Raw genomic sequence first — 15,314 nt, forward strand, 5'->3', positions numbered from 1 at the left:
TAAACACTCAAGACCCGGAGGAGGACAGTGATGCAACAGAGTGACAGTGGCTGTGGATCTTGCAAAGGCAATGATGTCCAAGCTGAAATACCAAAAAGAGGGATCCCAAAGCCCAGGACTCCCTCTCAAAGGCAGTTCTTGTATCACTGGGTACAATATGAAGAAAGCTTGAGTGCCTTATTTGGCAATCCCAAGTTTTAGGACAGAATGTCAACTCAGGATTGCATGCTTCTCAAGAAGCTGATCAAGTATGTGGAATGAGTGAAGGAGAGGGATGAATCCTCACAAATTAATTTCTACTCAGACTGCCGTTCCAGAATATTCTCACTGTCTGAGTCCTAACAAATCATGGCACTCAGGACTGCCTGGTGGGCACAAGTACCTTCACATAAATGAAGTCAGGAAACAAATATTGGGCAGTGTCTGCAAGAAATGTTGCTATTGCACAATGAAAGAGCACTTGTCTGAGATTGAACTGATTCAGACAGATCAAACTTGGTTAGCGCTGGACCGACATCATCCCGATCTTCTCATACACCCGTCTTTTCTCTCTAGAGAAATCTGGCCAACAGTGCAGCTCCAAGCACCAATGATCTTAGCACAAGTTTTGGTTAAACACTTCAATGCTTTGGTTTGAAAAATATCTGTGAATGAGCATAACACCTTTGCAAATTTCTAAATATAGCTAGAAGTGAACTCCACTCACTCGATTTTATTTGCCCTTCCTTATTGCTGACACTCAGTTTGCTGAAACAGTGTCAAGTGTGTTTAGAGGCATTCACAAAAACGAGAAAAGCAATAGCCAAGCTTAGAATTAGCACTGCTGTGCAGAACCATGTCCCATCCTCACCCTGAGTCAGAGAAAAGGAGAAATGTATTCCTCCGCAACCCTTTGGTACTTGGGTCTCCCCTGGCTCCAGCAGATGCTGTTATTCAAACTCCTTTTCAGAGTTATGGTACAAACCATATTTACATGAAAACTAAGCCTGAGGACTTAGGACTGAGCTGTGGTGGCAAGCACCAGACACAAAGGAAAATGGCAGATCTTATATTAACCACAAACCAGTTGATTATCATCTGTAGCAGGAAAACACTTGACAAATGTGTTGATTTGCAGCCTATTTGTTGGACTAAACAGTTACTTCAAGACAATTTATCACATGGTATCTGGCTTTTCTATCTCCCAGCTTAAAGCTGGGTCCTGAACTGCATCATCTTCACAGTGGGAAAACACCGCAGGAAGAACCAGCCCAATGCCCCTGCCAGCACGTTGCTCAAGTTCTCTAAACTTAGCAAACTGGATAATCCAAAACTAGGGTGAGGGCAGAGCTGTGATACCAGATCTACATATTCATTTGTTGCTAGTCAGACTTCTATGAATATTATAAAGGTTAAAAAGAAAGCATCCAAATCAGCATCTTGATGATTCTTCCCTTTGGCAGTGTAAATGCAACTAAGATCCACCTAAATTTCTTAATAGGTTATCTGGCTTCTTTATTACCACCAGTAACAGCCTAGCCATTGGAGGTTAGTTCCTTAGAAACACATAGCCTAAGACTATTAGCTGGAACAGGACAGGAAGGGAAGATTTGATTTCTACAGAATTCATTTTTTAGCCACAGGTTCTATAGGAGATGACATTTCTGGAGAAGTCAATAGCCCAAGATAAAATTCTCATGGTCCACTTAACACTGAGGAAGCACCCCACGTCTCAAAAGCAACTGCTTGATTCTTATGCTCAGCAGAAGGCAGCTTTTGAGCCGCTTTAGTGAACACACACATTAACAGGGGAATCCCTGCAGTATTTCCCTGGCAATTTATCTCTTAGAGGAAGAGAGCTCTACTGCACAATCTTACTAGGAGTAACGTGCATTGCACACGTTAAGAAAAGAGAAGTTTCCCTCAAAAACTGAGCAGAAGTGAATTAAGAGCTCACAGTCACAAAATTCAATTGGACCTTATCAATCTGCCAAGTCACAAGGGCATACAATGCAGGATGCTGCTATTGATTTCTGTTTTGTCCTGACACCATCAGAGTCTCTCCTTTGAAAGAAGAGGGCAGATACACAAGGATGTTACAGGGAGACCAATTCCCTTTCCTGTTCCCCAGCTATCCATCCCCCTGCAGAGAACACAGGCAGGTCTAGATAAGATTGACAAATCCTCACAGACTGCACACAGACAGCTTCCTGTCCCTTTCAGAAGGCTGTATGTGCAAAGCAACCAGCACTGCTATTTGTGAGTATCGTGACACTGATTTACTTGAAGATCCAGCCAGTATAAAGCAAGAAAACCAAATCGGTTACTCATCAAGTTTTATTTTAAGTGATAAAGTGTATCAGTATTAGAAGTAATGACGTTTGCTTGCAACCACCTGATACCAAAGCAAGTATTTTAGATGCCTGCAGCATAACAGAAACAATACTCATGCAAATATTGTGTCTTCTTACTGAAGCCCTAAGAGCTGTGGTACTGCACCAGACAGTTCAAGTGCTAGAGGTGGTTTTTCACTATAACTCCTTCATATTTAACAGTGAGGGAAGGAATGAATTTTACAGCGGTTAACGTTCATCACAAATGCTGTCCTATCTATATCCATGCCTAACTGATACAGATCTCTACTACCAAAAGAAGGAGGTTTGCAAAACATTTTCAGAAATGCTACACAGATCTCAACATACCAACAATTAATAGGGCAACACGTTCATGTTCCCCTCTATTTTTTCCCTTCCAAAAAAAGATTTTTAAAAAATAATTTATTTGTGCATATTTTAAATATTAAGGCCACAAAAGTGGTCCATGACAAAGGCAGTGAGCTGTCTGCCTTCTCATTACAGACCTGGCCTGAGATGTAGGTGTTTGGAGTGGGTTTCGTCGTAGGTTGGGAGGGGTTGTGTGCGTTTTTTGGTGGGGCTTTTTTCCCCTTCCCCTAAAATCACAACAGAAATGCAGAATGAAAAGGCAAATCACCACACATCAAATGCCACGTGGGAATCTTTCTAGGGTACGAGAAACACGTACTCTAAAAATATGCCCCGAAAGCACGAGCCGGAATATTGCTGTGACGTGAGAGAAAAGCAGTGCTGCATTTCCTTCCGTACTTACCAGGCCTCTTTCAACTACTTGTTTCTCTACAAAGCTTGATAGCAGGATGTGGCTGAAACCCCCCTCACCTCTCCCCAACATAAACAGTGAGCTCTAGAAGAAAGAGTTGGTCACCATCCAAGTTGCCTTACAAAACCTGTTTTGATTTCTCTTTGGAATCAAGACTGGCTTTGCTCAATGGTTCAAAGCACTAAAACCAAGGGCAAGTCAATTAGCGTTTCGTGAACGTTAGCAGAGATGAGAAATAGTGAGGCTGGGACACCCTAGTTTCAGTACATATGTCCCCCTCCAGGCAAAAGCCACTACGGGGTACTCTCTGCCATGCCAGTGTACTACTAAGAGCAGCAGGGGCTTTAAGGCAGATTTAAGAAGTCCAGAGCAGATAGGTGCAGGGGTAGTTTGCACATTGGGACTTATCTTGAAGAATTTATTTTGAGTCTCGAAGCACCAGCCAATATTTTCTTCTTGGTAATGGCTGGAGATACTGCTAACAACAATAACAAAAAAAAAAAAAAAAAAAAAAAAAAATAAGAACAGCCAAGCAAAAAGATTTACAAAAGCAACAGCTAGAATAAACTGGGACTAAATTAGGAGCAGACCCACTGATGAATTTCTGAAGTTTAAGGCCACGAGTGAAGAGTGTTTACATACTGACTCTCCTACAAACCATTACACAAAAAAACCCACATTCTGAATCAAAGTGACTGGAATAAAGTGTTACTGTGTTTTCTTAACTGATTAAAAGCCACGTTTGTGTAATACTGAAGATCTTGAGATCAGAACCACATCTTGCAGTTCATTGTAAAACTGGCATCACTGTACTGAGGTATTGTTGGGATTTGTTTTTAAAGAAAACTTACAAGTTCTGCGAGGGTGAGTCAGCAGCAGGAATACAGAGATACTTCACTCCCTGTGTAAAGAAGCAAAAAGGAATGAGAAGAAAGCATCCAGGTTAAATACATTTATCTACAACATCCTGCTCTAGATTGGTGTGGCTTTATTGACTTTGAGGAAGGCACACCATTATTCAGATCACCTCTGTGCATGCAGATTTTAAAACACTGCTTTCACATCTGCTTTGTTGCTAAGACATCAACACATAGCTTAGTCATGCTTATCCCAAGGTCTAATAGCAAGCTTCTTAAAAAAACAGAAGCATCTGTATTAAAGAGGTGTAAACCCCTCAAAATCTCATTCTTCTTATATTTCTAGTAAAACCAAGTCTTATCTTCTTCTCCTGCCCTTCCTCTTCACTGAACAGATGATGCTAGAGCCTAAAACTGTGATGAGCAATTTCTTTTGACCCCGTGCAATGATTTTTCTTTCCCTGGTCGACAAGCACGTTTATTCTCTGAAAGGCATTTTGCTTGGTTTGTGACATGCGCTTTGGTTTTTATTTTTTGGAGGCTTCAAGAAGGACAACTGTAAAACTCAGAATTTTTTTTCCACAGTTAGCCTCACTTTCTTAGTCAGCTATTGTAATAAGTTACCAGATCAGTTAGGGAAGTCAGATAACCATTTCTGATGCATTAAAAATGTTACTGAGTATATTTAAAACAACACTATAATCGCACGCTGCTGTTTTGCATTGTCAACGCTCATTTTAACTGTCGTTTTATTTCCAAAGCTTGTTTTGGTACTATGACTGCAAAGCAAAAGGCAACTTAGGAGGGCATATTTAGCCAACTACTCAAACAAGACTTCCAAGAACATAGGTTGTAGCTGAGACAGACCAAAACTAAATCATTCACTGGAAGCCTTTCCACTTATCTCAGATGCAGAGTTATGATTTTTTTCAGATGGACTTGCAAAGACAGGGATTCACAGCAAAAAGTACACCATAAAATCTACCTTATTTAGCCTTCCGTAACAATGCAAGACTCTGTAAGAATCCCCTACGTTCAGCAGCACGTGAAAAGTCACACAAGTGTCTCTAAGAGATCCTTTGCCAACAAGGTGGAACATAGCATGCATCTACCAGGCATTTCATTTGCTGGGTGGGGGTGGGGTAGGGGAATTTTGGGGAATTTTCATTGCTAAGCTGTGATAGCTACCTGAAGCAACATCTTCTCCAACACCACCTCTGCTTTGCTGGCTCAGAAACCCCTCTAATCTCCCCTACTCACACTTTGTTACTTCACTTGCCACCTTACACCAAAGGGCAATCCCTTTTATAAGAGGTTCTGATACCATCAGGCTAATCCTCAGCAAGACACGGGCACTTCATTGCTATGACAGAAATGATGTGGTGATACCTCACCCCTACATCTTCACTTGGCACCAGACATTTTCTCAACCCACCAGATCCCCTTAAGCCAGTGTCTTGACAGACACACAGATTTGAGAGCCCACTCTGTCCCCTACATGCTTTACCAGACTTCCTCACTCTGACAGACCATCCTCAGCGTGCCATGACCAGATCAGAGTTGCTACTGACTGTGGCCTTCTGGTTTGGGGAAGGCAGAGCCAGAGTGGGGAAGACTCCTAAGTGTGGAAGTGGAGACGTGGCAGTGACTGACAAGGGAGAAGGCTCCATCAGGCCAACACCAAGCCAGTGACAGCTTGTGGTGTTTTGCACAAGAGCCACGTGGCAAAATGTAGCTGAGGGGAGAGAGAATGAGGACAGTTTGCAAACCAAACTTGTTGCTGGAGGGAATGACATCCACAGGTAACAGTCCTTCCAGCCTTGTATCAGGAGAAGGGATGCCTGCAGTGAGACACCAGGGTGGCTCCACAGCCATAAGCAGATCACGGAATAATAGTGGTTGGAAGGGGCCTCCAGAGATCATTGGGTCCAACCCCCCTGCCAAAGCAGGTTCTCTAGCTCATATTGCACAGGTAAGCATCCAGACAGGTCTTGACTATCTCCAGAGAAGGAGACTCCACCATCCCCCTGGGCAGCCTGTCCCAGGGCTCTGTCACCCTCACTGTGAGAAAGTTCTTCCGCATGTTGGTGCGGAACTTCCTGTGCTCCAACTTGCAGCCATGCAATCCACAACAGCTTCTGCAGATACATTAATTTAGAAAGATGATGTAGCAGTAATTGATAAGCTGCTGAGCCAAGCACAGCAATTACATTGTGACAGATTAATTATGACAATAAGCATTTTGTATGATGCATCTGAGAGGTTTCTCAGACACTAGTATCACTTCAAGTGAATCAGCTCCAGTAGAATGAGGGCCTGTGACCTGAAAGTAAATTTACAGGCTATTCTCCCCACACATACACACCTCTAGACAACTCCATGCCACTAACTCTGCATCACCAAGGGAAAAAGCAGAGAGATGAGCAAAGGAAGGAGATGGGTTAACTCCAGAGATCACTATATGCCACAAGGTTTGCTCCTCCTGTGTGCACTGATGCAAGTTGTGCCACAGATTTCAGAAGCCATGGCACATGCTGAGTGCTTTTCACAGGCTGAGTGCAGAGGGGCTTTCAGATCATGTTCACTTTAAAAGCAGAAGTAGCACCCGCACAAGTTTAAGACCCACAATGTTCTTTAGTCACAGCTGGCTAGCTTGCAGTAGTGGGAACATGATGAAACTAGCCTACCAGGACCACACATGGTCCTGAATGGCTCATCCAGAGCCTGATCCTGGAGGCCTTCAGCACTTGCAACTTCCAGTGAAGCCCACAGGAGTCTTCTCACTAGATGCTTGCCAACACTCAGCATCAGCCTATTATCAATATAGCTTCTCAGGCAATAAATGGTTAAAGTTACTGGGATTTGGTATTTTGACTGAAGCATGTCACTCATATGGTGTTTTTGGAAGGCTGTGGTGATGGACTCCTCCCTGTGAGGAAATAATCACACACTCAACTCAGAAATAGCTACAGGTGGGATTTCAAAAGTATTGTGCAGTGACCTAACCTGGCTCCCACAAAAATCAACAGTGAAACTCTCAGTGACTTCGACCCAAATGCAGTTTGGCCAGAGTCAGTAACTTCCGAGGATCCCACCCTACCATCACGTTCTGCTTCAACAACACTGATAATAATAGGATCAAATATCATTCTTTGTAAGTGGATACCTGAAATACAGCGACAACACAAGACTGCATAGGGCAGGTTTATAAATGATGCTTCAAGGGATTTTCTGTGAGGCTACTACTGATTGCTAGAATTTGCTTTTCCTCACCTATGCTGGATAGCCCTTTTTAAACATATTGACAATAGGAAGATACTTAATTACTGAACCCTGCTGTCTCTGACGTATTTAAAAAAAAAACCACTCTCCAGGATCTTAGTATTATTTGTTTATTTGTGCCCCAAGGCACTGCTGTCCTTCCTGTGCACATACCCTGCAGATAACAACATCTAAGAACTGTCCCAAAGGGACCTTTCAAAGCACACTAGTTTACGCCAACCAAACAAGGAAATACCTACAACATTTTAGATGGGGTACCAGCATGCAGAAGAGATGAAGCTATGGCTGGTTTATTACCTAGCTGTTTGTTTGCCAGTCTGAAACTGCAAAGCATAATATGCAAGAAGGCAACAATCACTGAAACAGTGACTAACAGAGAGTGAGCTAAATCAAAACACTGTTGAAGAGTCAAGCAGACCAGCTCCTGGTGAAAAATTCCACAAGCTCCAAATCAGTGCCTAGTCTGCAGTTTCCTTAATAAACTTGACTCTGGTTGCAAATGCTGTATCCAAAATGGAAACAAAATTGCACATTAATAAAGACAGGAAGACAAAATACAAATATGATGTCAACTGTACAGAAATCTTTATTAAGATATTTTAAAATTAACTCTGTTTTGTTCCCTAGGAATGACAGTTCTCTAAAAATTATTCAGTGGAGCAAAGACAGACCAACTCAGAACAGGTATTGTATCGCTTTGCTTACACACCACATTAGGTGCCACCAAATAGCTACCTCATCCCAAACATGGCATTTGTTCAAAGCAATGAGAAAAGTAAAGAAAGAGAAATATTATTTTCAGTCCTGCATGAAGCAATACAGCCACTTTATTTATTGGCTACTGCTGCTAATATACCGTTAATCAAACATTTCTTCAGCTGAAAGCTGGGTCAGTCATGTCATATTTCTCCAAACAAGCTTTTTCCCAGATTACCCACTGTGAATATATAAATATTTCCAACCTTTGTAATTAAGCAGAAGTTACTTATGTTCTCAGGTAATAAACCATTCCATACGTACGGAATATGTTCAAACCCAAGCTGCTCAGTCAGCGAGATGCTGAACACAGCTTTCTCCTGTTCATCTCGATTCACTACTTTCCTCTCATTACTTTTAAATCATTGCTCACTTTACTTTCGCCAATCAAGCACCTTTACCACCAAGAACCCCTACCCTCCAACACACATTTCTCTCAACTTTTTCCTTATTACTCACATAATGATCTTAACCAATGCCCTCATCAAATAAAAGCAGCACTCCCCTTTCTTTTGATGTACTAAACCTGATAAGATTACCCCCCAAAAAAAAACCAGTAAAATAAAATATAATTTAATTTTCTGTTTTCTGTTTCAGCAGAGTAACCACCAAAACTAGATTTCTGTCCCCCTTATGCCCTGAAACTAAATGCTACAGTTAAACCGATACAGTGAGAGCTAACAAAACTAGAGCAAGTATTCTGATTTCAAGATTGTCAAAGTTGAAACAAGCGAGAGTTAAGTAAAAATTTCTAAAATCCACTGTTATTTGAGAAACAACGACAAGACTTGCACAATTTCATCACAGAACCTAGAACTAAGTCAGTTCTCCTGCAGTGAATAATCCAGGGATTAAAAGCAAAAAGGTTTAGGTGCACACATATAAATGCAGAGGGTTTACACTACAGTTGGTAAGTTATTAGTGGAATTGCAGTAATTCTCAAATTTCTAATAATTTTAGAGGTTAATCTGCTAAGATTGGAAACTAAACAGTAAATAAAATTTGGAAAAGTTAGTATGACTATAGAAGACCATCTTCCTAATATGTAATTGGGTTCTAAAAAAGATAAAATTATCTTTGTTATTAAATCTAGTATTTCATAAAGGCTCAGGAAGTGCAGTAGTCCAGTTTCTTAAGGAACACTGCTACTATTCTACCTACCTATAATCTATTTTAAAAGACTCCAGCTTCTTTTTAACTAAACTTCTGAAAACTGGCACTTGGGGTTTTTTAGTAGAACATGTAGAATGTCACAGTGGCAAAATGACACATCTGCTAGAGCTGCGTGTCAGATAACAGGGCCAGTGACTGAGAACAAGATCTCTAAAGAGCATGCACAAAGTCAATTGCACAATACTAACAATAATTTTTAGTCCCAAGAGGGTAAGGTGCAAAGAACGGTTCTGTGACACAAATGCAGCACCTGTAGGGATGTTCACTCCTTTGTAATGATCAAAAGCATTCTGAAGTCATTAAGAATGATGCTCAGTTTGATTATACCCTAAGATAACAGTTTTATCTGGGATGGAACGCTGTCCCAACGATTTTTGTGTAAAACTGAATGTGCTAGCAAAACAGCGTGCGTGTGAATAAGAGGAAGGGCTAAAAATGCTACTCATTATTTCATGTTTAGTGTGTTTTCCAAGTAATGGCTTTTACAGATGCTCCGGAGAACCCTGTTCCCACCGCTAGTGCATATACATCATTTGAGGGTTTAGTTAACACTGGAAGCATGAATCTAGAATCTCAAACATTAAAAGGCAAAGAGAGGGGAAAAAGCCCCTTCAAATTACAAAATATCTGTTGTCCAAGGGCAGGAGGTGGGGGAGGGGGCTTGTAAGAAAAGAAAAAATAAATTAAAAAGAGCGGGATTGTATTTTTGGCATTAAACCTATTTAAATTTATGTAAAGATACCATCAATGACTTCCAAGAAATTTTTTTTTAAAACCTAAACCCCTAAACTTAAATTAGTGAACCGAGATGCAAATAGAAAACCTCCAGCACCTGGCGAGTTCTTTCAGGTTAGTCAAAAACTATGTGTTAATTTGAGTCGTCACATCAACAGATGAGGGCAGGACGACTTATTTTTGGTTAGGGGCATTTCAGCAAAAAGGCTAAAGTGGGAAACAGCCGGCACAAAGCTTCCTCAAGCCAAACCAGCAAGAGTCTGTCAAGGGTTTTGTCCAGTAATGCACCAAACTGAACCTGCTAAACTGAAAACCGTTCAACCGTTTGTTTGTCCTTTCAGTTACTTTCTGTAGCAATCACCATTGGTGCCGATTTTATTAATGACTCATAGAAAATACATTTGTGTTTCAGCAAAAAACAACCACTAATTGACTTTAGTGAACACCACACTCAGGTCTGCTTTTGAAAAATACAAATGAAATCGAAATTACATGAAGAACACAAACAACAGAAAGCGGGATGCTCCTGCAAAAGGTCTTCGAAGTTCGGTTTGTGTTATCTTGAGTAGTGCAATAGTTTTTACAAGTCGTGGGTTCTTCTTCTGCAACACTTGCTCCTGGTTTTCTTAGGAAGGAGTCTCAGTGGCACTTTTCAAAAGTCCATATAATTAAAGCTGGAATGTGCCAATCACAAATGTTAAGTGTACTGTTAAAGCCCTCCCTCCCCGCCTCTCCTCTGGGTCACCCTTTCTGCAACTGCAAAGGGGAATATAGAAGAGTTAAGGATTTTACTTTACTTGCAGAAAGAGATGCACATATTATTTCTAATTCTAATCCTCAATTCCAATTCTAACCCTGAATTCCAATTCTAACCTGGCTCATCTAAAGGAATGCAGAGTGGGAGAGAACACTAAAGAGTTAATACTAAACTGTGGTTCATCTCCTTTAGGACAAGAATACTTATAAGACTACATGCTTCAGCTGAGAGGGAGGACCTTGTTAGTCTGCCTTGACTAGATAATGCACTCAAGGCATGTCAGGGCATATCCAACACCTGAGCACTACCCATCACACTCGGTCCCTGAACCCTCAGGGATCTTCTAGTACTACAATAAAACAATATAACCCACCTTCCTCTTTCTTTCAGGGAATGCTGGAGCATGATCACTATAGCTCTGAAATGCACTCAGATTACAAACATGGATTTGCACGCTCTGCACATCGTTTCCTCTGCACAGAATGGGTCAGACCATTTGCTCTGTTCTGGTCAACACTGTACCCAAGCAATGAGAAATACCAGGCATTTACTTACTGGTCTGAACACTTGTCATGCAGACAGCCACCAAAAGCTTCCAACAGTCCTCACCTCCTCCTCCCTGCTGTCTGCCACTACAGCAACATGGTTTCCTTGACATAGCTAGCACATGCTGGGCAAGTAGAATCACAGAATGGTTTGGGATGGAAGGGACCTCAAAGACCACCTAGCTCCAACCCCCCCTGCCATGGGCAGGGCCACTCTCCACTAGTCCAGGTTGCCCAAAGCCCCACCCAATGTGGCAATTCAAACAATTAACTGATTTAGTGCATCACCACAGTAGCCTCTGCCAAGAGTACCCCCTGATGAGGGCCTGGCCTGACACACTTTAAAAGCCACTTTGTGGAAGTCTCTTGGAGGCTTCTTTGTGGGCTACCAAAGTAATTTTTTGAGAAATTAGTCAGAGATCCCAACTTCACAGGCAGACCCAGTGCCAGACACGGAGGGCACTACTTCAAACTAGAGAGAATCTTCTGGTGTTGCTACACCTGAAAGAAAAATGGTAGCTATTTTGCTCAGCATGGTCTTCTGAAACATCTCATGAGGGGAAACCCTTACCATGAAAAGGCAGTGAAACATCACAGAAGAAAGTTAAGTTTTATCAAAAGAAGCGCTTGTACACTTCCTCTTGATGGTAACATAAAGGCTGAAACTTGACAGCTTCCAACACTGGTGATACAAGAGCTTAGTGTTATGGATGCATGATGATGTTAAGCAACAGTCTGACTTGACTAAATTAGAAATTTGCAGAGCTGATCTTTACACAAAAGCAATGGCCACATGATATGACATTAGCAACTCTGATTTTGAAGGTGGTCTTGCCATTCCCCTCTGTAACAGTTCCCATAAAACTTTAGGCCAGATACCAAATACAGCAGTGTCTGAGCAGAGAACATGTTGCCCAGCCATACCCAGCAGGGACTTGTCAGCAAGATGCAATTTTCCTATATGAACGGCCTCCCACAGCTCCACATTTTTGTAACCCTATCCAACATTGTGACACAGTTTTAATAGACTGGTGATTCTCACTTGCTGAGCAGCATCTGTCCAGAATTAGCATATGCTTTAAAAAAAAAAAAAAAGTAGGGCAGATTAATTTCCCAATATTTCCCTATTTCGTTATTTCGGGTTGAGCAGCAATATGCTTTTGAGTCCAGGCAAATCTCTCCTGGACTGGTGTCTGTGTGATGATATTCCTTCAGATTAGAGAAGCAAAGAAGAAAGCACCAAGGCAGCTTTCAGCACTTCTGGAGTTACCAGCTGTGGGAACAAGGACACAACACAGGATTTTTTCTTTTCTTTTAACACAGGGTCACCCCTGTTGTAACACAGACACAAAAAATGAAGTCACTCTCCAGAATATACACTTGTGAGAGGAAAAAAAAAAAAAAGTTTCAACAAACTGATGGAAAGAAAGAGTTGGAAAACTAAAAGGGAGATGAGGTTATTCACAGAACCACAGAACTGTAGGGGTTGGAAGGGACCTCAAGAGATCATCGGGTCCAAACCCCCTGCCAAAGCAGGTTCTCTAGGGCAGATGCACAGGTAGGCGTCCAGACAGGACTTGAATATCTCCAGAAAAGGAGACTCCACCACCCCCCTGGGCAGCCTGTCCCAGGGCTCTGTCACCCTCACTGCGAAAAAGTTCTTCCACATGTTGGTGCGGAACTTCCTGTGCTCCAACTTGCAGCCACTGCCCCTTGTCCTGTCCCCACAGACAACTGAAAAGAGGCTGGCTATTTCCTTCTGTCTCCCACACTCGAGAGATTTATAAACATTAATCAGATCCCCTCAGTCATCTCTTCTCTAGGCTGAACAGCCCCAGTTCATTCAGGCTTTCTTCGCAGGGGAGATGCTCCAGGCCCTCAATCATCTTTGTGGCCCTCCACTGGACTCTGTCCAGGAGATCTCTGTCTTTTTTATACCAGGGAACCATGAATTGGATACATTCCACTTCAAAGCTTCAGCAAAAGCTTGTCTAAAATAGCCTCATCACATTAGGTGCTAACAGCAGATAGGTTTCTATAGCAAAAACCAAAATAGCCACAAAAATATTACACACAAACTATGCTAAGCAGATTACATGCTTTGTGCCAGAGCGGCCAGATCAGTTCCTCTGCAGCTTAGTTTGCTTTCCTCTTCTGAATAACTGCAGATGTAGAGCCTAAAGGCCATCTGCAAACACGCAGGGCTATCATACGCAGCTAAAGCAGCATTAAGTTTTACAACATCCAGCCAGGCTTAAAAAACATGAAACAATATTCCAGATCTGAACACGAGCTGATATGATCATGTTATCTATATTAGGTCTGCAGGCTGCGACCATTTGATCTTCGAAACATTTCTCAGACAGGTATACAGTCATTTAGCTCTTCAGTTTCCTCCAAGTGTCTGAATTCACCAGCCACTCATACTTCTATTTCTTTTTTTAATTAAAAAACGTGATCCTGCACTTCCTCTTGTGACTTTCCCAGCCACAACCTTCTCATCTTTAACACCTTATAAAACAGGTATACCACAGCATTCAGCAGAAAAAGTTCCACACTTCTCCACAGCATCCTTATTTTTCTACAACTTCTACTCCTCACACGTTCTGGTTCTGCTTCAGTTACAGTATCTTCATTGCCTGTGTTATATTAATGCATTTGCCTTTACTTAGGGAGTATGAAATGTTGATCTGTATGACCAGCACAGGTTCATTGGTTTGGTTTTTTTTTTCAGCTGTGCTCTTACTTCTCAGTTTAGCTTCCTAGATACTGAGTATTTAAAACCTATTTTTACTGTGACTGAAATTTTAAAATTTGCAAGGAAAAAAAAATTATCTAAAAATCTTCATAAGATGACCTGGCCTGTGAAGTTTATTTTCAGAGATACCGTTCTTTTAAGTTATGCTGGCTGCACAAGCTAACAGACTGGACAAAAAAAGATGCCTAGTTCAGTCAGCAATTAGCTCTTCTCTGCCTCCCCCACCACTCCACCCACCTGGTGGGTATGCCAACACTTACTTAGGTAGTCATCAATTCAGGAAAAAGGGGAGGAAAACCACTGCTCTGGAGACAGCATGTACCAAATTAAGATGATGGTATTAATGGCATCAGAATAAAAAGAAAAAAGAACAAATAACTCCTCTGCAGGTGCTCTGGTTAACTATGCAGAATGAGGGGGGAAAACCCATAACCTATAGGCTAATATTTTAAGAAATTTAGAGCAAAAGTCGACTGAATGTTTCACAGGCAAAGTATGTTCTCAGCAACCAGAAGACATTGCTGCAACATTCAAAAAAAATTCCATACGGTGCTTTAAGATCACTCTACCTGTTTGGAGAAGAAATCACACAGACAAAAAGATCTGAGAGGGACACAGACCAGCTGTTCAGGACATGGATGTCCCTACAATTAGTGGCAGCTTTGGTAGTGGGCAGAGAGAGATGACAAAACCTCTCATCCCAAAATACTGCGTGTGTTTTGTCGGGATTTCATTTACTTACTTGAAGTCCAAAATACTTTAATTGAAACTATCACATATGCCCTTTCCTCACCTGAAAAAACCAAACACACCAAAACCCCCAAATATCCTCTAGCAACAGAAAACAAAGAAAGAAAACTGATGAGCATAAAGCAGCAGCACGTATGCAAAAGCTTACCCAATGTGATTTGTCACCCACAGACAGAACAACTGAAAGCTTTTGTGGCAGAAAATGCCACAGGAATGCCCAGGTAAACTCTTGTTGGTTTAAGATCTCCACTAACGGGACCATGATGATGTCTCCAGGATGAGTGCAGCACACAGAGCTTCCTACGATGCAGAAGTGGTCGGTGTGATAACGACAATGCTATAAATACATCCACGCACAGGACTCCACAGCCACGGGCGACTGGTAACGGGATGCATACTTTTACCAGGTCAAACCTCTGGTGCAGGTCAAGAGCAACATAAAAATTGCTGGCAACTGACAAATGTGTGGCAGACCATGTGGAAGGGGCTGGTCATTTGAGTCCATTTCCTGATTGACGGGCACGTGCCTACAATGCACACAACAGCTACAACTGGCACCTCAAAGGACTGTGAAACGTTTCTGGTGA

The 15,314-nt window shown here is 41.8% G+C and overlaps 1 protein-coding gene across 1 annotated transcript in view; it reads right to left on the reverse strand.

Moving 5' to 3' along the window:
* DUSP22 (dual specificity phosphatase 22) overlaps window positions 1–15,314 on the reverse strand; it is a gene marked incomplete at both ends in the record, with an annotated part of 40,360 nt that overhangs the window by 6,121 nt on the left and 18,925 nt on the right. Inside the window, one exon of the mRNA XM_084279944.1 lies at window positions 3,966–4,015. Within this exon, the coding sequence (XP_084136070.1) occupies window positions 3,966–4,015 (50 nt within the window). The remainder of the gene's footprint in view (window positions 1–3,965; window positions 4,016–15,314) is intronic.

The sequence above is a fragment of the Gallinula chloropus genome (genome assembly GCF_964237585.1).
Source record: "Gallinula chloropus genome assembly, chromosome: 2".
NCBI lineage: Eukaryota > Metazoa > Chordata > Aves > Gruiformes > Rallidae > Gallinula > Gallinula chloropus.